This window comes from Mya arenaria, chromosome 17, assembly GCF_026914265.1.
Source record: "Mya arenaria isolate MELC-2E11 chromosome 17, ASM2691426v1".
Lineage (NCBI taxonomy): Eukaryota > Metazoa > Mollusca > Bivalvia > Myida > Myidae > Mya > Mya arenaria.
The window spans coordinates 7,892,399-7,918,506 of NC_069138.1; the positions used below are offsets into that span (position 1 = coordinate 7,892,399).

The 26,108-nt window shown below is 33.6% G+C and overlaps 1 protein-coding gene and 1 long non-coding RNA gene across 2 annotated transcripts; one reads left to right on the forward strand and one right to left on the reverse strand.

Moving 5' to 3' along the window:
• Positions 1 to 2,894: 2,894 nt before the first annotated feature.
• Positions 2,895 to 26,108, reverse strand: LOC128224449 (aromatic-L-amino-acid decarboxylase-like). Its single transcript, XM_052934288.1, has 13 exons — positions 25,987 to 26,108; positions 22,194 to 22,402; positions 21,318 to 21,431; positions 17,904 to 18,023; positions 14,069 to 14,203; positions 13,560 to 13,703; positions 12,300 to 12,366; positions 11,857 to 11,951; positions 11,028 to 11,095; positions 9,112 to 9,202; positions 6,944 to 7,042; positions 3,729 to 3,830; positions 2,895 to 3,264 (listed from the first exon to the last, which is right to left on the reverse strand). The coding sequence occupies exons 2-13, from the start codon at positions 22,392 to 22,394 to the stop codon at positions 3,082 to 3,084; spliced, it is 1,419 nt and encodes a 472-aa protein (XP_052790248.1). The 5' UTR covers positions 22,395 to 22,402; positions 25,987 to 26,108; the 3' UTR covers positions 2,895 to 3,081.
• Positions 14,342 to 15,932, forward strand: LOC128224450 (uncharacterized). The gene is made up of 3 exons (XR_008259482.1): positions 14,342 to 14,693; positions 15,302 to 15,444; positions 15,825 to 15,932. It is a non-coding gene; the product is annotated as an uncharacterized LOC128224450 (long non-coding RNA).

Consider the following 26,108-nt stretch of genomic DNA (forward strand, 5'->3'; position numbering starts at 1 on the left):
AACTACCCGATCATGTACTTGCACGTGGGGACTATTCTTTGTGTACTACTTCATCACGGAATGTGCACATTTTACACGTTTAAAATTAAGTTAACAACAGAAAAGGGAATGCGATTTATGAGTACAATGTTTAAGAGAAATTTCTCTTCAAATAATACAGCGAAACTACAGCAGAAACGCCCAGCTAGTCACACGTTTAATCAATATATTTTTTAACATTGAGTCCGAGCCAGTGACTCAGACTCAGAAAATCAACTCTTTATTTGGTCGTTAAAATGCAACTAATGCAGCAACGATTGAAAAGAAATGCTGTATCTGTCACAAAAAATCTTCTAGCAGGCATACATTTATTTTTTCAAAATTAGTTACATTAATGATATTTCCTCCGTCTGCAGATAGAGTTGGGATCTCTAATAATAGAAGTAATTGGGGTTTACCTATAAGTTAATTATTATTTGTTTTATAGTTAAGTTTCCTCAAGTTAATGCATACTTTGAAAGGTTTTATCTTTGGCTTTTTTTCTTTATTTAGGATTGTTGGGATAAGAGTGGAGTTTGTGCACTTAAACTGGTTTAAACTCCCAGTAAATTAACATTTTACTGACCTTTCCAAGGCGGTACTTAACAATCCTTGATTAGTATACCTAGTTTGTTATATAGAGCATGTATTCACTGTGCTGTTTGTGGAGTATTGTGCTGTTTTTCCATGTTTCTTGCTTGTGTTTTTTGTTTGTTTTTTATGTTCTATTTCTTTGGCGTTTGCCCAGTGCCATTAAACTGGGTTTATGTTTAAACTTTTTGCTTCTGAGCTTGTTTCTGTAGTTTTTCGCATAAATATTCAAATATTTAAGAATTACGTTTTCTAAGTTTGAGTCTAATACACAGACTCAAGTCGCGAGTGAATGTGGACCTTATTTACAGGCACAGTGCCAAGGTACAAAAAAACATTTAAAGATGCTCTCTTATTCCCAAATAAGATTACCAAAATTAATAAAATTGTTTTAATTTATCAAAAAGGATGAATAAATGTCGAAAACAATTATTTTTATGAAGGATACCGAGTTTAATTTGAAGGAAATTAGCATAAAACACAGTATTTCTACCTTATGAGACTATAGTAGACCACAGTAATTTCCTTAGCATTCACCAATCATTTAATATTTTTTTGCGCTTTCTGCTATAAAATAAACGGTTACGATCTTGGTAAAAGTAATTAATATTTTTTATAAATGCATTATTTAGTAAGTAGTTAAACGTATATCAGTCAAATTGATGTTTGTTATACATGTGTATGCATTGATTTTGAATAGGAGTGTCACTTTAACTAGATACACCAAATGTAAAAAGCCACACACAGACCACATATGCATCAAAATAGCTTCATCTTTATTTTATGGCTTTAACACATTGAAGCGGTTGGTGAAACACGAGTTCACTTGGATTTTAACTAGAACTCGTCCAAACACACGTTTATAGGCATTCGGAGCTCCTCGGCCATTTTTTTCAAAAACAACCTCGGATATATTTGGACGGTTTACATACTCAAAAAGTGGTACGTTTAAACCCGCTGCAAATATAGATCGCGTAGTAATCTTATGTAGCAGTTAAAATTTATGACTTAACTCTTGGGAATCTTAATTATGATTGCAATAAAACACTTCACTGGCAATCAATTTTAACTGAGATCAATAAATACAACTCTTAAACACTACATTTAATTAATGACATTATTCAAAAAATTACGAACTACTTCAACTGTTGTTCCGGCATACATCCGAGATTGTTTTCGATAAAATGGCCGTGGAGTTCCGAATGGTTTATAGGAATACGTGTTTACAATTTCGAATGGACAATGGTTTATGGATATGAAGTTTCAAATTGAATTCGGCAGGTCAATACCTTTCAAAGTTTAGATATAATCCTATTCGGAGCCAACATCAAATTGACTGTGTTACTTGATAGAGGAAATTGTTCGTTAATTGTTCAATTAATTTCGTTTTATATATCGAAGGATATTCGACAGTACGTATGTATGACTTGAGATTGTTTTATAAACATCACTTTGGGTTTTTCCTTCTGGTTTGTATAGTGCCTCTTTCATTTTTAGACTATATGAAGACAACGCTGTAAACCTTCCTAAGAATAGTTATTTCAGATGGATGTCTTTGGATTAGATTATTGTACCATTCAAAGGGACTCGTTCTAAACTTACTGGGATATACAGGGTAGACAAACCCAGTAAATTTCGAAAATTGGAGTACTGCGGAAGACACATGTGTTATAAGATATGTTCTGCATCAGTAAGTAAGATTCAACTTTTGTACACGACGATGTCAATATAAGTTTTTGACAAAAAATCACCTAGTGTCAAGTCCCTTTAAAGACAATTGTAGATGAGCAACAAGGCAAACAGCTCTATTACGATGTGAGAGTGGTGTTATGGTATATGTGTCTGACTCTCATCCAAGACGTTGCAAGTTCGATCCCTTGCTTTCTCGTTAGGGTGAGGAATCACGTGACTTCAAAGTGGCTCTCAAATTGGTCACCACGGGTCACAACCGATGTAAACAAAGTAAGTGACGTTAAATTCTAAATAACTTCTTTGACAAAGAATATTTGTTATTATCGGTTGTGACCCGTGGTGACCCATGTGATGTGAGAACCCCTTTGAAGTCACGTGATTTCTCACCCTGTCTTTGGCTTTGAAAGTTGACATCAGTACGGATTTTTATCAAGGAAATGGACTTAAGAGTATTTCTATAACCTAACTACTTTCTTCACAATCGAGTTAAATAAATTAGAATAAACCAAACTATGTCAAGGCAAATCAAATATTTAAGGTACACTTTTAATGCTTTATTGACAAAGACACTGACACTAGCAAAATAGCCGATCCATATTCAACAACGATTTATGCATAAATTATGTACAAAACAAAATGTAAATATATGTATATAAGTAAATACACTGATCATTAATTAAAATATAAAACATTTGCAACCGAGTACAAATGTAATAGCATCATAGCTCAACTACTTTTAATTGCATCAATAAATCTGCATATTGGTCTTATTCAATCCATCTACATTTTACTAGCCAGTTCTTTGATGACGTTCCACGCAAATCTGACGTCATCAGATGTTGTTCGTGACGCGCATATTGCAAATCGTAAGAAATAAACTTCCTTGACTATCGATGGCACCATGTGTATACGGCCGTCTGCGTTTATATCCTTTAAAAGTTTCTCATTGACTTCGTTTGTTCCCTGAAAAGATGGACAACATATGAAGGATTCTTTATTAATGATAAATTAATATTGAGATTTATCACATGCTTTCCGGTTGGTTATAGAGGTTTGGTAGTGAAATAAAAATGGAATTTCACTGATTCAAACACCCGGCTTCCAATTTATAATAACACGCTAGCGCACACAGGGCCGGGACACAATTCTAACGACGTCATTTTCGAAATGACATTACGTGCCTACTTGCTGAACTATTATGGTTACAAAAACATGAAGAAGATCAAAGCACTGAAAGTGCTGAGGGACGGTATTGCTGAATGCTGGCAACATCAATGTAACATTCGGTAGTGTAAATATATGTAATAGGGATTTGAACCATACATCATACATTAATCTGGAACGATAACTTTTACTATTATTCCATTATTATAAACTGTTTGACTACTAGAACCTATCTATTAATTAACAATTCAAAATCTGTATACCTTCAACCTGAAGCACACAAGCCCCATGACGACTTTCTGTACGACCTCAAACCGCTCATCAGATCGAACTAGATCTTCAAATTGGTGGGCTAATTGCACATCCTGTTCGTAAAGACCAAGAACAACATTATAAATGCGCACAAACTATATAAATGGGTACGTCCTGTAGTTATATATCTCATCAAAAACATGTAATGTTGAACGCCATGTTGTAAAACATCTTAAAATAGACCTATATATGTGTATGCCTTTCAGTTATGTATCTCTGTACAAACAATATAAATGTTTGCATTAAGTAGTGATATATCTCAGGATAAACATATGCATTTGTACGACTTGTAGTTATATATCTCAGAATAAACATATACATTTGTACGACTTGTAGTTATATATCTCAGGATACACATATACATTTGTACGACTTCTAGTTATATATCTCAGGATAAACATATGCATTTGTACGACTTGTAGTTATATATCCCTGGATAAACATATACATTTGTACGACTTGTAGTTATATATCTCAAGATAAACATATACATTTGTACGACTTGTAGTTATATATCCCAGGATACACATATACATTTGTACGACTTGTAGTTATATATCCCAGGATAAACATATACATTTGCACGACTTGTAGTTATATATCTCAAGATAAACATATACATTTGCACGACTTGTAGTTATATATCTCAGGATAAACATATACATTTGTACGACTTGTAGTTATATATCCCAGGATAAACATATACATTTGTACGACTTGTAGTTATATATCCCAGGATAAACATATACATTTGTACGACTTGTAGTTATATATCTCAGGATACACATATACATTTGTACGACTTGTAGTTATATATCTCAGGATAAACATATACATTTGTACGACTTGTAGTTATATATCTCAGAATAAACATATACATTTGTACGACTTGTAGTTATATATCCCAGGATAAACATATACATTTGTACGACTTGTAGTTATATATCTCAAGATAAACATATACATTTGTACGACTTGTAGTTATATATCTCAGGATAAACATATACATTTGTACGACTTGTAGCTATATATCCCAGGATAAACATATACATTTGCACGACTTGTAGTTATATATCTCAAGATAAACATATACATTTGTACGACTTGTAGTTATATATCCCAGGATAAACATATACATTTGTACGACTTGTAGTTATATATCTCAGGATAAACATATACATTTGTACGACTTGTAGTTATATATCCCAGGATAAACATGTACATTTGTACGACTTGTAGTTATATATCTCAGGATAAACATATACATTTGTACGACTTGTAGTTATATATCCCAGGATAAACATATACATTTGTACGACTTGTAGTTATATATCTCAGGATAAACATGTACATTTGTACGACTTGTAGTTATATATCCCAGGATAAACATATACATTTGTACGACTTGTAGTTATATATCTCAGGATAAACATATACATTTGTACGACTTGTAGTTATATATCTCAGGATAAACATATACATTTGTACGACTTGTAGTTATATATCTCAGGATAAACATGTACATTTGTACGACTTGTAGTTATATATCTCAGGATAAACATATACATTTGTACGACTTGTAGTTATATATCCCAGGATAAACATATACATTTGTACGACTTGTAGTTATATATCTCAGGATAAACATATACATTTGTACGACTTGTAGTTATATATCTCAAGATAAACATATACATTTGTACGACTTGTAGTTATATATCTCAGGATAAACATATACATTTGTACGACTTGTAGTTATATATCCCAGGATAAACATATACATTTGCACGACTTGTAGTTATATATCTCAGGATAAACATATACATTTGTACGACTTGTAGTTATATATCTCAGGATAAACATATACATTTGTACGACTTGTAGTTATATATCTCAGGATAAACATATACATTTGTACGACTTGTAGCTATATATCTCAGGATAAACATATACATTTGTACGACTTGTAGTTATATATCTCAGAATAAACATATACATTTGTACGACTTGTAGTTATATATCTCAGGATAAACATATACATTTGTACGACTTGTAGTTATATATCTCAGGATAAACATATACATTTGTACGACTTGTAGTTATATATCTACAGATTAACATATAAATATGTACGTCTTTTTATTGTGTATCTCAAGCCAAAGGTATTAATGTGCATGTCTCTTCATTGTATATATAAGGACAGGCGATATATAGTTGGGTATCTCATATTGTAAATAAGAACTAAAAACTTAGGACTTAATCAAAATAGGTTGTCATTGTACGTCCTATGATTAAATATCAAGAAAATAAAATTGCTCAAGTTATCTTTAAACCGAACTTTGAAAATGCATGTTCGATTCGTCTCACATGGCGACTCGTCAAAAATGTTTTCTTGTTCAAAAAGGATATGAAGAAAAATGTTAAATAAGCTACATATTGTAAATTATAAGAGTTAAAGGGCACATCTTGTGGAAGTAATAAAAGATGGGACGCTATAACGCCCAATTTGTTTAACGCTTCTGTCCCTTATAACAGAGTTTTGCATCGGTAAAAAATGTTCAAAATTCTTATTGTAAAGCGGTTTGAGCGTTTAAAAGAACTTATCTTCATAGAAAACACGATAAACCATTGTTTTCTTAAGTCAATTTGGCTAAATAAAAATAAAATAATAAAACTTGTTACGCTTAAGATTTTAATATACTTTGAGAAATTTGGGCCTGGAATAACCGTGGTAATTTCAAATTTAAAGGCGCACTATATAGGTTGATGCCCAATACAATATTATTGATTTTTAAGTTTTTATGCATAATCGAATTTAAAAAAATATATATATATTTACGATATCTTTGTTTTATTTTAACTGTGGAAATTGAGGAAGCTTTTACTTAAAATAAACTGTTATAGCGGCTTATATTTTTATCTGTTCCAACATATTATGGTTGTTTTTGTTTATATCATTAAGTTTAAATAAGTAAAACATGATAATGCAGTAAAAAAATAATAAATGACCTCAACCTATATTGTGCACCATTATTTACAATCTTGTTTAAAAACGAAAAGGTCAAAACCAAACCAACACTAATAAAAAAACACTACTTGATAAAAACATTACGCAACTATTGAAATATCGGCATTGGTAAATGGCTGGCTAACCGCCATAACATACCTTTCTAATTCCTTCTTGTAGACCCTTGAGTCCAAACATGCGAAGAACGAACCATAGTTTCAGGGATCTAAACCTTCTACCCAGTGGTATGTGCCAGTGCTGAAATAGTCAGATATACATGTAGATACAATCTGAAATAAAATAAAGGTGTTTTTAACGAAACTTTTTTCCTTCATTTTTTTTAATACTAGGTGTTTATATCTGCAAAATATTCCAACTAACACGAGGCTGTTGTTGTTTTTATTCACCATGCAATTAACCAATAAAAGTTGTTTTTAATAAAATCAAATCAAAGTCAAATATCGTCCCATAGAGCCGTGCATGCTAAAAACAATGTTCATATTTTGTTTACAATAATTATACATGCCAGCTTGTATGTGTATACACGAACAAATTTACCCACGCAACGCAACTATATCGTAGATGCAAGCAGGGCACCAACGCATGCGTCGTGAATAATTTCCGGTTGCGCAATGTCCATGTCGGCATATGCGTAAAGAAATAAACAAAGATTGTAAATCGTGTGCACGGCTCTGTTGCACGATATTTGACTTCTATTTCACCTGTATCGTGATAGATATAATGTTTCTCTTAAGCACACGTGTTGAATTTATGATGCAATACCGGGATAATGCATTTTAGTCTGGAAAATTTCGGTGAAATTTGCGGGTAGTTGGTTCGTCGAGTAACATGTTTTAGGAAATTCGGGTTTGAAATTGCATTTGTTTTCGTTAAAACTGTACATTTTCTTAAAGATTGACACTAACTCTACAAGGTAAGTCCAAAAATGTAGAGTTTGGTTAAGATTTGATAAAGTTATGACCTCTTAAACAGGGTCATGTCGGCAAATACATGGAAATTCAGGGTCAAGTCGTCACCCTTTACAAAGATAATAAAATAAAAAAAATAAAAAAATATTTTTTTTGCCAATTTTCACAAGTTACAGTTACCACATCATATTCTTACTAAAATTTGATAAAAATAAATTGATAAAAAAAACTGACGGGGGCGTGGTGTGTCAAAACAACGCAATCTGCCCTTGTGTTCTATCCGAGACTGATACTAAGATGTTTCAGAGTTACTACCCCTTTATTCAAAGTTGTCATTGTTAGTTAAAATGAGTCATTTGAAGAAACACCAACACTGTAGTATGTTTCTGGCATATTGTTACTGTACTACGCAATCATTGACGCTCAGTTATTAACTACATTTACTTTTAGTCATAAATGTCAACTATTCTTGTGTTTCGTTTCCAATGTTAATTTTCGGAACAACACATTATTTGATAATTATCTGTTTCTCAAGTATGTATTTTCAGACTGTGTAAATTGTTGACAGACAAAAAGATCACGCATTTCTTTCTCTCATGAATATTTATGCGAAAAGCTGCAGAAACAAGCTCAGTAGCAAAAAGTTTAAACATAAACCCGGTTTAATGGCACTGGGTAAACACCAAATTGAAATCTAAATATCAATACCGGGCGATGTTTTTCAGTATATTTGGTTAACGGTTTGTTCCTCGGCTGTTTTCAGGCTGTACTCATTTAACTTAATAATGATATTCAAACAAAACGAAATGTATGTAAAGTATGTCTGAATAAATGTATCGAAGATAAATACTACTTTTTTTTTCTTTTTTTATAATTTATACTATGACCAACAATCCTAATATTTACCACAACACTGTATTAGAAGAAAAAATTCTTACCAAAGAAATGCATACGAAGTATAAGAGTTTTCATTGCTTATGTAAAAAATGTCTCAAGATATTCTTGCTTTGCATTTTAGAGAGGAAGGCACGACTTGCTCAATAAATTAATAAAAACACTATTTTAAACAACCAAACTTTTAAGTATGTGGTTTAAACTCCAACTTACTGCACTGTTGCACATGCACTTGTCTACTTTAATATTGTGTGACTGTGTATACAAGGAAAATAGAAATAGAAAAGTCAAATTTATTTTAAGGTATTTGATGTACACATCAACTAGTCATTTTATCATGTTATTGACGATAAGTTTAAATTTTGATACAATTTCGGATAATTTGTTTTGCCCTTTACGCATACAACTCTTTTAGGTAAAAAATAAGGTCATCAAAGGAAAATAACTGGATTGAAAATTGGATGCCTTACATTACAGTAAAATAATGATCAATTATAATATTACCCTGTAGTCCGGCATCTGTCCCTGGTTCTCATGTTTAAGGTAAAGCGGGTCCACATTGAATGCCTCTGTTAGTAAGGTACTGTCTTTTACCCTGCAAATATAGAAAATATACATAAGATTTTAAAAACAGCATGACAAAGTCATATATCATGACGATTCATTGAGTTGCTGTTATCATCCTGCAAATATAATGGTCATATGTGAGACATAAATAGCAACCTGACAGATTGTTTCAGCCTTTATCATACTTCAGGGCGGTTGTTAAAGGTGATATCTTTTAACCTGCAAATATGAGGGTTATACATGAGATTGTGATTTACATGACACGCTGTGTGAGTCATTATCATACTTCAGGGCGGTTGTTAAAGGTGATATCTTTTAACCTACAAATATTAGGGTTATACATGAGATATTGATAATCACATGACACGCTGTGTGAGTCATTATCATATTTCAGGGAAGTGGTTAAAGGTGATGTCTTTTAACCTAAAAATATGGGGGGGGGGGCATATTTCAGACATAAATAACAACATAAAATACTGTTTCAGGCATTATCATAGTTCAGAGCGGTTGTTAAAAGTAATATATTTTAACCTGCAAATATGGGGGCCATACTTGAGATATTAATAACTACATCATCATATTTCAGGGAGGTTGTTAAAAGAGTTGTCTTTTACCCTTAAAATAAAGACGACATATATTATGACATGATAGGCTGTTGATCAACCAGCATTATATTTCAGGGCCATTACTAAATATGTTGTAGTTTACCCCTGGATACATGGAGGCCATACATGACTTATTAATAACTAAATAACACTCTGTGCGTGCCATCATGATATTTAAGGGCGATTGCTTAAAAGTGTACAACATAGGACGATTAAAATGCATTATTATTGTTAACTCATTTGACTTTATTGATCAAAACAATAAAAGCTTTTGATTTAAATACAGCTCCAAAATATATGTAGTAAGTCAAGTGAGTTAAAACTAATAATTCATCAAAATTAAAAAAGGAAAGTTTTACATCAACCTACACTGTGCCCCTGTAAGATATTTGTACTATTCCAAGCCACGTGTGACACAAAATCTCTACATGACATGAATATCAGGACAATGCAATATTCGAGGTCCCCGTGAAAATGGCCTTTATCATGCAAATAAAGCGAATCTACATATATGACAAAATAAATGTAACGTGACATGAGCATTCGGAAATAAGCATATTGAAGGGTTCTGTTGAAACTGTATTTTGCCATACAGGCGTATATCTCGTATATTGTACACTAATCATACCATAATAATGAATCTTGTTTGGCCGTCGACACTTTGAAATCATTTCTTTTTTGTGTGATAGGCTCTCTATATAGATCAGAGACAAATAACGGGAAATGTTTACATGGCATAAATATTTCACTGACCCTTCCAAGGCTGTAATTACTTTATTCGTCGGTAGATCCTCTAAACAGAGATTATTTTTGTTTATTGTTTTACAACTGAACTTGTCCCTTCATTTTTAATGTAGTTTATATACAGGTCAACCTTCAAGGTTTATAGGGGGAAAACTACTATGAATCTGTAACGTGCGATACAAACAAGGCCATAAGATCTCTTCAGAGAAAAGCATGCTCAACCCTGAGGGGGTCCGCTGGTCTTTAAAAACAGTAAATTTTCAATCCACACAGAACTCGGGCTTTGCTTATTTGCATATTACCGACCAGGTAAACATACGTACTATGAAGGTACTTCCGTCTATAACGGATTGTTATACTATGAACGCACATCCGCCTACAGCGGACCGTTACAATTCAATTAAATGTAATTCATTTAATAAGGTAGCAGTGTGTTACCATAGGTGGCAAAATCAGTCAGAGAATCGGAGATGAAATCATAATTATGAATATAATTATATTTACCACATTGACGAACAGTCAAAGTTCACATTCAGCCATTTGTGTGGGTTGAAGTTGAATGACTCTGCATACTGAAATACATTATATGGGTTCTAATGAGATACAGACACATCGACCGAAAAGCAAGTTCTTTTCAGTTATTGAACAGTTATTGCAACCGAGTTATTTGAATGGTACACAGCGAGGATGAGTTTTTACACGTAAGATTACGATGATTCTTCCTCTTTTTTAATTAAAAAATGTCTGCTCGCGCCCTTTCATGGCTGCATTATGCATTGACCCCATCACAACCCCATGTGTGATTTAAACAAGTTTTGAAGTCAAAGGAGGAGTTTAACCCCACCGTTTGGTTGGTCGCCAAGGTGTACTTTTCTACCGAAAATCACGAGGATTAGGTTAACTCACTGTTTTGTACCAAGCTTATCTTTCATTGTGTAGCGTGTTTATATTGAAATTTCGTTGTAATTTGCACGGCATTTCTTGCACACCAAGACTGGCGATATATGAATTTATGCATAAACGAAAACAATAGAAAACGCCCTATCACTGAACATTGCTTGTTGAACATTTCCTTAAAATCAAGCATCAATGCTTGAACAAACAACCGTTAAATATAACGTTTAGGTTTTAACTTATTGTTCTGAAGACAGTTATATAAACTTTTACCATTCAAGCTTGAGTCAGGTTTAATGTAAGAAACCATTACTTGAGTCCCTGTTGAAAGACTAGCATAGCGAGCCCTTGTTGGCGCCCTTGTCGAATTTGTCTTAACGTCGTTTACAGTGAAATTCTATCGTTTGAAAGCTCTTTTGTTTGAAGAAGAAACGCTTACCTCGACGCCATCAAGCAGCGGCCTGAACTCTGGGCAGATGAAAGCACTTCCGGCATAGGCAGCGTCGACATGCATCCAGATTCCTTCTTCCTCACCTAGAATATGCAATTTCATTTGAAGAATTCATCAAAGCCATAGGGTTCGTTTAATATGTAAAACATGAACTTAATCCGCTTAGATTATCTTTGGAACCCAGGTATTATTAATAAATGTGTTGTATTCGGATTGGTTAATTTAATTTAAAACGTTAATTTATTATTTTTCAAGTCCTGGTAAGCAAAAATGACGATATGATATAACTCTCATCGATTACAATAATATATTATAAGAATATTATAAAAAAAATCCTTTATATTGTCCAACTTAAAAAATGGTAATCAAAGTAATCCAAGGACATATAAATCATATATATATAAATATAATCCCTGGTGAATTTAACTTACATATTTTCCCAAGTTCCATGGTGTTGTCAAAGGCACATGAAGGTGTGGTACCCAGCGTTGCACAAACCTGCAATCGAGTTCATCAATTTAAAATTGATAACGAAATAAAAGTTCGAAATTGTTTCAGCTTTAAAGGCGTGATTTAATGAATGGCTGTCTTATTAATCCCCAGATTTTTTCTCCTGTTTGTTGGCATGCTGTTACATTTATTTGCGTTTCCAAGAAAAAGGACTGTACCAGTTATTCTTTGACAGATCAACATTCATTGATCTTATCGATGGCTAACAGCCACTAGTTGGCAAAACAAATAAGGACCATTAATTAACCTTGTGCAATACCCGGATTCCCTTAGACCAGGCATTTAAAGACTTAGATTAACCCTTCTATAACCATTCCCCCCCAATACACAGGAATTGTTGCATCTTGCTGTGACACAGAGGAAAAAACAAGGGAGGCATAGCTTTGGATTAACACGCCAGGCATTTCTTATGCTATGATCTTAAGGAGAAACTCTCATCATCAATAACCTTGATGACAATTAATATGACATTGTTATGTCTGTCTTTCCATTGAAATTCAATAACATGCTTCCAATAAAATGTGCTATATAATAACTTTAATACTATGAGTTCAGTACCATTTTGAAGGATAAACTTAAATAAGTGGATTATTTTATTTATTTTTCATTTTCTTAATACTGTTATTGCCTTTTCCTATACATAAACGTACAAACATAATTATCTTCGAAGGAAATGTACCCTGCTAAAGGAAGAAAGCACCATATAGGAGCAGAAGTTTCGAATGGGTAATGGTAAAGTATCTGTATATAACTGGATATTAATGAGGTTAATTTGGACATATTCTGTCTTTTGAAACTATTAAATACTAAATGTTAAGGTGAATGTCCAAATTGCTACACTATCGGTTGCATTCGAAACTGTGTTTAATGCACCTCTAAAGTATAATATGTGGCTATAAATTATTATCCGAGATTCCAAAAAAACTGTCTGTACTCCGTAGTTCCTTTTCATTATTTTTATGCAGCCTCAGCCTATAAAAGGTGATAATCATTTTGTGCAGGTTGCGCAGCTGCGATTCGTATCTTATCGAATTCTGACCCAACTCCGCCTATTGCTAAAACCAACGGTTGACTACCGCATAAATATGAAAGTGTTGTACATTATACTAACACGAATATACAATTAATGCACAGGTGCATAAGCCAGTTCATATTTTGTATATAATTTGCTTCCTACTCACAAATATTGGAATGAATCCTTGTGCGCGGTCCCTGTCAATCGCCTCTTTGAGGGCGTGTCCACGGAGAGCAGAGTTATCGTCCGTAGGTAAGGCTCGCATCTTTATACACGCGATAAGACCCGCCCTTTCCACGGACGAGTGCGCCTGGAGCATTTATTGGGATAAAAATGTTGATAATTCAAGAAATCATTAAAGCCTTTTTAATAATGAATTCTACAAAAGTGCAAGCACCACGCAATGAATGGTGCATTATGATCAGCTATACTAGAAGATTGATTTAAGTAATTCGACTTGATACAGTTTATTATGTTCAAATAAATAAGGATAATAACGAGTATTATGAAGAACAAATTCGATGGATGTGAATTATATCTATTTCAGCTTTTTTTTACAAATGCAAATATTTCGAAAGAAAACTGTATGTCAAAATAATGAACCAAGGAAAGATTACTGAAGCACAAAAACACAGCATTGTTTCCTTGCGTTTTGTCTCACAAATGAGGACTGACCTGATCAGAAGAATAGGCGACAAACTTCGACATAATGACGCCATCTTCTACATCCGGGTTCTTCTGCTTGTACCGGAAGATCTCACGCGCACGCGCAGACAGTAATGCCACAAGAGTAGCTTCACTCGCAGTACTCTGCAAAATAAAACGGCATATTTTACAGCAGTTGATCAACCCAAACAAAACAATTTTAGAAAGAAAACAGAAGTTTTCCATTAAGGTATTAGCCATGTAATACAACTCGGGAAACATCGGGTAACATCGACATATATCGCCACTCGCCGTAACAGATCGCGACGAACATCGGGCGTATTCGGCCTGTACCGGATGTTGCTATTTTTAGAAACAGAAGGTATTTCCCGGCTATTCATAGGTCAATAATGGAATTTCTACATCGTAGGATTTGGAAACATTGTGATGTTTTTCTCATGAATATACGTTTAAAATAAATAAACACTAAAAGTACACGCTGACAGTTGATTACGATACATCTAACAATTTGAGTCATTACAGTTAAACATGGATTATAAGTGAAATATACGCGTAAGAGAAGATTTTCTCTCGAAAAAACGAACTGTCAACAATCGGCATGGAACTGGGATATTCGTATCAAAGGGCTCTGAATGTAAGTATCCTTGAGCAGTTTTGTACGTTGATGTGTTCAAAAACGTTTGTTTATTAATTTATCTTTGGAATTCTTAAATCATTTTTATTAGCTAAATGTTTAGACAGCATGTTCATATTTTACATGTACTTATGTACATGTTACATATTTTTATATGTACTTATGTACATAACTTATGTTTAAGATGTAATCTTTAAATTGATTGTTTTATCTTAGAAAAATATTGGACTTAAAATTTTGTTTAAAAATGATGTGTTTTGGTACATGACCTATTTCTAACATACCACAATACATGTACATACCCGTTATTTGTTTACAAAATGCATATTTTCAAAATTAACCTGTGAATAAAAGTTGTATGTGGTTTGGGGCTTGAAGCCGCATCTGCTAGGACACTATTGACATTCATTGGCTTGGTGTAGGTCTCGTTAAAACCCCATACTGTTGTGAATCATTATCAACCATATGCACAACAACTACACATTTGTGCCTACCAACCCTTACTCTTGGCTAAAACAGTTTTAGTGCAGAATGTATAATACTTGTGCATTTGTATTTTACGGTGGTAGTTTCTGCTGGTTGATAATCAGAAGTCTAATTTCTTCCAGGCAGGAAAATGACTGAATATTACTTAGTCAACAACACTGGGTTATGAAGAATTCCAGCCTGCATTAAATACTATGTTGGATCCTTGAGAGCGGATTTGACAGCCATGTCCATCCACAAGGCAGTCGCATCTGATCGAGATGATGTGAGTATTTCATATAAAACATATTTGACTTGGTTTTTGTTTTTATAAACCTACTGTATTCAATAATCAAGTGGTGGTGGTGGTGGTGCTGATGGTGGTCAAATGGTGGTGGTGGTGGTGGTGGTGGTGGTGGTGGTGATGATGATGATGATGATGATGATGATGATGATGATGATGATGATGATGATGATGAATTTTATTGATAAATTTGATAATTTTCTTTATATATATACATGTATGTATCAGCTTGTTGTTGTTTTTTCAAAATAATGTCGAGAAATATTAAACTGTTTATATTTTATTTTGTATATGTATGGCAGTATAATTATCTATACTAATGAGTTAGAAAGGCTTTAAAGTACAACTTTGTTCCTTTACAGCACTAAACATTCTTGATGGGTAAAGTACCTGAAGGTGCATGAAAACCAAATCAGCGTTGACTCAGCATTGAGTAGTTATCATCTGTGCACACACTACAAGTACAAAGCATGGGAACAGACCAAACTTCAAATATTGAAGAGTGAAGAATTATTGTGAAAAAAACTAATTGTTAGAATACCAATGACAAAATAAAACAGATATACATCAAATTACCCACAGAGATTGTTTACATGTTATAATATTAAAAAAAAACATTAATTGAGAACTTTCACTCTGATATTTTTGGAGTGGCGAGCCCACTTAGTGTTCTTGTTTCTTCACATATTTTAGTTTAAAAGTACACTCATTTGTTTTAAACTCTGTATTCTGTGTTAGTATCATAAGTAAAATTCATTTATTTGAAAGAGTACATTTTATGAATAAGTCCAATTAAGCTTTATAATTTTTTACAAGAAAAAGGTTGATTTTTAAGCATTTTATTAGCTATAAAAATGTATGGTAACATGACATTATGTATATTTTCTTCAAAACTGGACGGTAAACTATCATAAATTGTTCAATAGACATCATAGATAATATCTAAAATGATTTCAGCAGCTTGCCTTATAGTTAACTATTTTTTATGAATTTTATAAAACTGCTATATATTTTCAAACATCGAAAAACTGCTCTTTTCCAAAGAATCATAAGATCAATCAAAATGTGTTTTTTTCCATGTGTATCAATAATGTGTTCGTTTGAACTTTAGTTTTCTGTTAACTGAAGTTTATTTTACCAGAAACTGTTGTGTTTATTTCATAATCTCTGATAATGCGAAAAAAAATCAAATATAGACAAAATATTTACTTGTCGCTCTCTGTAGCCCTTGGAGTTTGGGGGTGGGTGTAATGAAACATAAATAACTTTTTTAATTCACGGTAAAAAATCTTCAAAATTTGGATAAAAGTCCCATAGTGTACCGTGATTATAACTATGTTGTCGGTTAAAGCTTTTAAAAAAGTGTGTATTTCGCGGCTAATACCTTAATTCAAACAAATATTCACAAAAACTTCTTAGCCAAGGCATTGTGAAAATCTCATGACTTTGATCCACATTCTTAAATATGTACATTCCCATTTAAGTAAGAAACTATGAGTATGTGCGTAACAGACAATCCAAAGATTTTACATTTTTTAACTTGAGGAGGAGGAGGAGAAGGAGTAGGAAGAGGAGGTGTTAGAATTGTTAAGGTCAGTCCAATTCTTATGTGGAAAACTTCAGAAAAAAGCTCAGTAGCATAAAATTTAAACATAAACCCGGTTTAATGCCACTGGGTAAACGCCAAGACAAAAATCACCAAAAAAAATCACAAACAAGAAACAGGAAAGAACAGCACAAAACTCCACAAACAGCACAATGCATGCATACTATATATATAAAAAAAAACTAGGTATGTTTGGCTGCACGATGCTTTGACCAACAATTGGGAGTTAAGAGAAGCAAAACGGTGGGAAATAAACCTTCATTAAGGAAAGAGGTTTTAGGCCACATAGAACAATTTAGAGCGAGAAAAGTGGCAATGCAGCGAAGGTGAATGATATCTGAAGCGTTACACAACGAAATGAACTATGGGTGTGTGTGTGTAAATTTAGTTGCACTCGGGCAAGGTCCATTTGGCGAGAGTGTTCCGATCAGGTTATTAGTCATATATCATGCATAGTGGACAGACAGAAAGTAGCCCTTGTTAGAGCTTTGCTGGTTCTATGACGTACACCAGTGTATAGCACTGTCACGAGGGTGCCCCAATTAACGTCCCTCCCGGAAGACGATTAGTATTTTAGTAATGCGGCCTGTTATCGAACTGCGACACGTATTTCGTATTCAACCACTAGACTATGGATACACCACGAGTGAAGAAAGAGAGGTCCGCCCCGGTTTAATGTGGCTGTTTGGGCGTCCCATTTGTGTGATTGCAATGTGTCACTCCACAGAGGATCTCATATCCTTGACTTGGGTTATCATCACATTCGATGATACTCATAAGTATTTATAGGCTGACATCGTTACCACGAATTAAACAATATTACAAAATATAGTACCTGAATTACACCGCCTCCTCTGCCACCGCTACCGTGTAGGAATTCCTCTGGTAGGTTGAGTAGCTTGCCCAGCCAATCAAGAACAACAACCTCCAACTCCGTACAGGCGGGACTCGACGCCTGTAGTTGTATTATAACAAAGTACAGCGCGATAAAAAAAAATACAGGCATCATCGTAACACGTGTGTATGATTGCATTAACTATCATATAATTGAGTGCTTATGTCGCGTGTACTTGATGAATGTATATCAATAGGTTAGAAATGTATAACTATTTAGTTTGAAATCTTAAATCTACGTTTTAGTCATTTTACAAACTCAATATACACTTTATATATTTGTACTGTACAGTTAAATGTTTAAAGGTTGCATTCAGAGTCAGATAGAAACAAAAAAGAGGAAACCAACAAAGCTACAACATTGAAGAAGCAAATAAAAAAAATCATAATAGCGACGAATGAAATGAACAAATAGAAAATGTACGAAACGTTCGTCAACTCAGTGTAAACAACACATAATACAGATATGAGAATGGGAAAAAGTAAGTCTTCAACAAAAAAAAAGTTATTTAATATTTAAATTTCTGCTCATTTTCATGTTTAACACGGACTTGTAAATGGTTTGTTTTGCTGTTGTTGTTTTTTCAACCAGTAAAATGCCTAGATTTTTAGTAGCCAGTGCTTGTGACGTCACATATTAATGTGGTCATACTAAGGAGATACTTTTTGTCCAATAGTCGAGAAGGATTGTTATTGGTCCCGATTCACTAAAATTCTGGATTAATCTGATAAGTTAAGCTCTGTTCCAAGGAGACTATTTGAACTGTCCATTTTGAAATATTATAAGCCGATTGTCTTACCCACGTGAAGCCGATAATACCAAGAGAATCGGACAGAATATCTGCTATTGTTGCTGGATAGGAGATTCTGGCCGGATAGTAGGCATGAAAGTGCGGGCTTTGCCAGTGCGTCATCTATTTATAGAAAGATTTGTACTTGTTGCTGTGTCAATGCATTCTGAGGACTTTGCCAGCGGCGCGTCTTCTATTTATAGAAACATGTGTACTTGTTGCTGTGCCAAATCTTTATTAGGGCTTTGTCAGCGGTGCGTCATCTATTTATAGGAACATGTGTACTTGTTACTGTGCCAGTGCATTATGAGGACTTTGCAAGTGCGTCGTCTATTTATAGAAACATTTGTTCTTGTTGCTGAGTCAATGCTTATTGAGATATTTGCCAGCGGCGCGTCTTCTATTTATAGAAACATATATTCTAATTGCAGTGGCAATGCATTATGAGGACTTTGCAAGTGCGTCATCTATTTATAGAAACACGTGTCTTTGTTGCTGTGTCAATGAATTATGAGGAACGAGCGCTACCGATGTTGAATTTCACATCTCGGATAAGGGCAGACATTTTTTTCTGAAGTGTTGCGCTCGCATTGCAGGAACGTTCGAAAAATTTCCTTCCATATTTTTAAATGCCCCATGTGCGCATCCTAGAATCTTTTTACGACAGAGAAAGCTCCGAGAACTTTAACCAGAAGGGGATATCTATATAACATTTTAGAAACATGAAAGACGTAGTTATAATAGTTTTCTGACGCCGGTTTCACGAAATATATAAGAAGAGATTATATTTCCCCGCTTAAAAACCTCCCTCGCATCCAACAGAGGTACGCATACGCATCCTTCTGGTGTACATGAATGGAAAAGCTGTAATCCGAATTGGCAGTAATAGTTACAGTCTAATTAAATAGACGAACAGTCTTTGCTTCGTCTGTTACTCAACTTAAGTTTTTTTTGTAAAGCCGGGCCCTTGTCTTTAATTAATATATAAAGCAAACACACAGCAACAAAAGCAAACACTACAACTGAAATAAACAAAATAGCATTAATAAAACACATAAACACAAACAATCCTGAAACTGACAAAAATAATAGAGAATAAAATATGTTCATAGTGGTCAAAAATGTACAGACACCAAGTTCTCGAAACTTGGTAAGCATGTCATGTTAAAGTTACTGTTTCCATTTAGCCAAATTTCATTTTTATGCTTGGGGTTACAAGGCAAAAAGTTGTTCATCATGACAATCTTAAAATAATTAACTTTATGAGTCTCAAAACTCAAAAATCAGTAATTTGGTCAACACAAACAAAGTGAGTTCAGTTTGATACTGTTACAAGGGACTTAATTGAGCTTGTTCGAGAAATTAGTGTCAGTGGAGTGCTGTAGCGTGGTCAGGTAACCCAGATAAAACTAAAACTAAGGCCTAAAAATAAATACATTTGGTCGGGTTACCCGACCCTACCTACGGAATAGGCGCCGACCCTAACGTTTTTATAGTCAGTTTGAAAAAAAAAATGAAAAACTAAAAAAAAAAAAAAAAAAAATTCTTTTCTTTTTTGTTTTGCTTTTCAATATGTAGTTTAAAACCTTAATTGCTTATATAGAAGATAACTTTAACACCATTCTCCAATGATGAAAATGACATTCTTATATAAAGCCTAATAAAAAAAAAAAAGCCTACCTACCCTACCTATTTTTAAAAAGGATGTAACCCTAACCAAACAATTATTTTTTAGGCCTAAGAAACAAAACTGGCTTAAACGAAAACTAGGAAGGACCGCTATGTTAATTGTAACAGTTAAATTGACATATAATAAACCTTTAACTATTTACTAAATAATGCACTTGTGGAAACTGTTAATAACTGATAACAAAATTGAAATCGTATAAATCATTGGTGAATGCTAAAAGATTTTCTGTGGTCTATTATAGTCTCATAAGGTAGAAATACCATGATTTGTGCTTATTTATTTCAAAATAAACCTGGTATCTTTCATAAGAACCATTGTTTTCGACATTTATTCATCCTTTTCGGATTATCAAAACAATATTATTAATTGTTATCAATCTTATTTGGAAGTAAGAGTGCATCTTTTAGACATATATGTAGGTTCAATCTTATTTAATTAAGACGGTCAGAGTAAGCAAAGCAAAGCGATCGAGCCATTCTTAGTCATTAAGATTTTACGTAATATCCTATAAAAATCTTAGACTGTAACCTGTTTTAGCAGCCGGGATAATAAATATGAAGTCACTTTCCTGAAGCTGTAAAACTAAAAAGCGTAGTACTTATTAAATAGTGGTTTAAATGGCTCGAAATATAAGTAGTCTAAGGGTAGACACATGCTTCTGCATTATCGGTTTACCAAGATAAAGCAAATGCTAAGAAACAAAAAAAGATTTAAAAACAAACAAGCTAAATAAATAATTTTGTACAAAGACGAGCTGCGGCTTGGTCGGTAAACTAGGATTAAAAATTATCACAGCTAATAGAACACATGGAAATAGTACATACAAAAAAGCTAACAATAAGTACAGCTATTGGAGTGCTAGGGCGTGGTTTACCCAGGTGAAACCAATGCATCCAATGGAGTCCGACAGGATGTCGGCAACGATCGCAGGGTATGAATTAGCTGTCGGGTAGTAGGCATGGAACTGTGGGGAGTGCCAGTGGGTCACCTAAAATGCGGCAGAAACTTAAGGTATCTAAAAGACGGCAGTGGCCACGTAGAAAAACGGCAAAACTTTAAAGTATCTGAAAATTGTATAAGTTTATTACCATCTCATTATCCGTAAAATTGAATCACAATAAGACGCAACATGAAAGATATTAGACTGATATCATTCGGAACACCTCAGCTAATCTGGCATCGAAAGCAACCTCGGATGTATGCCGGTACATCAGTAGAAGTAGTTCGTAAAATTTTAAATAATAGTATTAATTTATTATAGTATTTTAACGTGCATTTTGTATTACTATTTTTAAATGTATTCCCGGGGAAGTAAATCATTGCATAAAGTCCTGAGTTTAATTTCTATATTTAAATTACTACGCGATCTACTTGCAGTGTAGGTAAATGTAAGGAATTTTGACATTGAAAACCGTCCATATTCATCCGAGTTTGTTTCCGATGGTAAAAGGCCGAGGTGTTCCGAATGGAGTGATATTTGTCCTGGTTAGTCTATACGCGCTCCATATACTGCATTGGTACACGGCAGTATTAACTGAATTGTATTCCTTGTTTCCTTGTGTACATGTACAGAATCGGGTAGATCAGTTTAAATTGGAGAGTGATTAAAATAGTACACTGGTAAAGATAAAAAGTGTTTTCAATATAAATGGTATTTTCTATAAGTAAGTAAGTTATTGATGATTATTAGAATTGTAATGACTGTAATTGGAAATGATAATATGTTCTTTTTACCAAACAAAAAACATACCCCCGGCATTATCACCCGTTCAATGTCTTTAAAGACATTTTCCCACTTTTCTCCCTCTTCTGGTGCGTGGTCGGGTATAAGTTCACGCAGGTACCCTGGACTAACTTCCGGGAACACTCGGCGATCTCGGACATTTTCGAGATAGTCGGCAACATAATCGATCATCTCTTTCCCGCGTTTTCGGAATTCTTCGGCGTCCATCGTTGGCCCTGTTGTTTAAATCAATTGTAAAATTCAATGACAATGAAGCCATATCTTTTAACTTATTCACAGACTAAACACTTAAACGTACCGTAAATAATAAAAAACACAATAAATAGTCTAAATGTGTATCAGGTATGGCCTTTATGTAAATCGTGTCCAAGTTGCAGTAGTAACATCTTAATTACAGCATTGATAGCCGATCACACAAGTCATCTTACTTACAACTGAACAGATCTTTAATTTAGGTCATAAGATTGCGGCACGGTTAATGAAGTCAAATATGTCACTATCATATACGACCGTCATTCCCACTGTTTGCTTTATCGGATCACCTGTGTGCACAGTATCAGTTATGATATATTATATAACATAAGTTTCAGGTTCAGGTACCTTGTACTTAAAATTAATGAATACACATGTATAATAAACATATATTTTGAATGATAAACCTTTAACTATTTACTAAATAATGCATTTATGGGAAATATCAATTACTGATAACAAGAATGAAATCGTGTATTTAAAGGCTGAAAACGCACGAATATTAAATGACTGGTGAGTCCTTAAATATTTACAGTGAACAAATATCGTCTCTGAAGGTAGAATTACCGTGTTTTCTGCACATATCTTTTAACTAAAACACGGTATCCTTCATAATAACCATTGTTTGCGTTATTTATTCATCCTTTTAAGTAACTTGATAGAATTGTATAAAATGTGGTACATTTTATTTGGGAGTAAGATTGCATCATTCAAGTGCACTGTCAATACAATTCAATAGTATAAGGAGACGGTCGTAAATGATGGTGAAAAAACTTGTGGCCCAATCCCTTTGCATATACGATGAGAGAACATTTGTTCCAAATATGTTTTGTAAACTTTGCAATAATATTCTCATTGTTATTTTTGTTTTCATTCAATGAAGAATTGTTCCAGTAATAATACTTTAATTATTATATTCACAAACGTTCATGTTTTGGACATGTGTTTTAATAATCATAAATTTCTGGCAATTTGAAAACCTAAACATGTTCGCAGAATCATAATGGTGAGCAATCACGTGACTTCGAAGGGGTTTTCACATGGGTCACAAAGGGTCAAAACCGATGCAAATAAACAAGTAAATGACGTTAATTTAAAAAAAAAAAAAAAACTTTTTTGACAGTAAAGATATGAACATATTTCTTAGCCTAAAGACTGTGCTTCCACACGTGTTTAATATTTTAGAGTTGCTTGTATTTTCATGATTCAATCCTCGGCTTTTAACTTGCCGGAATATTGTAGAACGATGCAACGCTCAAATTTTAGTGAAGGATCTTTATAAACATGTATATTAAAATGTTTTAGGTAGGGGGCCTGTCCATTGCATTTTTTAATATTAAATAAAGAAGTAAGAAGGTAAGTAAGTAAGTTGATTATTATTGTACATGTGCAATGAAAACACAATATTTACACCAAATTTACAGACATTTGCAACTGAACCGAACCAGAGTCTAAAATTCACCATAATTAAAGCATATACAACATATTAGTTCATGTAACATTGTTTTCTATAAAGCATACTAGTTGGAAAACATTCTACATTTTTAGTCAATGAATATAGATATGCAATCATTAAGAAGTAGGCTAAATCTTTTAGATTTTGAACTTTAATGGCAGTTTTAATGTCCACTTTCTGCCATTCATCCGATACACACTCCCTGCATCAGATTTTGCGTTGACAATTTTTGAGCCAATAATGATATATTCTAAGTATGTTAAATGACATGAAGTAAAAATTTCACGATTAAGACGGGCTCGATCGCTACGCTCACTCCGACCTCTCTTATTCATTAAGATTTTGCTTCATGTCATTTTACTGAAACGTGCGAGACCATTAAGGCCAACAGATCCCTTCAGAGACAAGGATGCTCGAAGGGGTCCGCTGGTCTTTATGTACAATAAAATCTCAATCCACACAGAGCCCGGCCTTTGCTAATTTGCATATTACCAACCAAGTAAACATACGTACTATGAACATACTTCCGTCTTTAACGGAATGTTGTACTATGGGCGCACATCCGCCGCCTACAGCGGACCGTTAAATAACTTTCTCCTTCAAAAAGACTCGTCCGGAGTCTTGGTCTGGGTAACTCGTGGGTAAGGCAACTTCGATTCGGTAGTTATCAAAATCCCACCGCTGCCACCATTTGAAACGTGCGACGTCAAATAAGGCCAACAGATCTCTTCATAGAAAAGCATGCTCGACCCTGAAGGGTCCGCTTGTCTTTATATACAGTAAATTCTCAATCCACACAGAGCCTGGGCTTTGCTAATTTGCATATTACCAACCAAGTGAACATACGTCTATAACGGAATGTTATACAATGAACGCACATCCGCACCCTACAGCGGACCGTCACATTACTAATAATAACAACAAATAGTTTCAGTTTAAGAGCAATTAAGTTATCAAATATAACGTTATGATTAAATAGTAAGTATTTCGTCTTTTCAGATATGCATTTACAATATATTTAGTTTCTTGCTTTAATGACATCAAAATATTAAGTTTACATTCCATATCGTGGTCGATAAACTGAGATGGTATTACAGCTAAGTGCAAAACTCGTAGGTTGTCATAATGAAAGCATTCGAACTAAACTGATTCTCGCCCTCGACGGGCATGACTTTGGTCTAACGGTTCCCCATTAAAACGCCCAGTTTCAACTATCAGTTATACAATTCCTACTCTTTGTTTGTAGCAACTAAAATTGAACTGTTAACCAACTAATTTTTGAAACGATGTCTTTCATCAATTATCAGTCAAAATGAAAGTTTAATGATATAAAAATAGTTTAATGAAGGAAGTAACGTTTGTGGTTTCAAAGAGAATAAAGATGAATGTCACTATGTCTGTGTGTGTCAATTTTTTAATGATTTTAGGAAAAATTGATTAAGAAATGCTATTATAAAAGACCGTCTGTATTTAAATGTCTACAAATGTTTCAAGCAGATAATATAACACAGCTTATTAAATAGTGTGTGTTGGGTAATGATTCGCTTAAAGTAATTCCGAAAACAAATAATGTTAGAACTTTATAATGTAAAAATTCTTCATCCTCTGATTTAGATTTTGATGTTTTTGTATATATACTCGTTTGAATTACATTATGTGTTGTTATGCATACACGTTGAGATTGTCCTCGATGGACATACCCGTGATCTAACGGTTTCCCAATAAAGGGCCCAGTTTCAACTCGCAGTTCTAAGTTTCCTTTGTTATGTTTGTATCAACTTCAATATAAGTGTTAACCAACTAACATTTATTCGATGTATTCTATCATCCTCTTTTCACCAATAATCGGTCGATTGAAATTTTCCTAATTAGAGTTTATTTATTAATGCAGCATCACATCATGGAATACGGTGGTTTCTTGCTCATTTTGTCATGTATGTATGACATGAGTTTAATAAATAAACTTGAAACTTGTACAGTAGTATTCTATCAGATTAAAATAAAAAATACAGTATCGATTAAATCAGTTCTACACTTATTATATATTATATTAAAATATACAATATAACATCTATTGTGAAAATAATTTACCTTTTACTGTCGAAAGCCCAAATAAAGTCAACGAACGTTTACTGATTTCGAAATGTTATCTCCTTTCGCTTAGAAACTAATTACAACCTCAATCTGAGTCCCTATTCCATCCTATCTGCTAT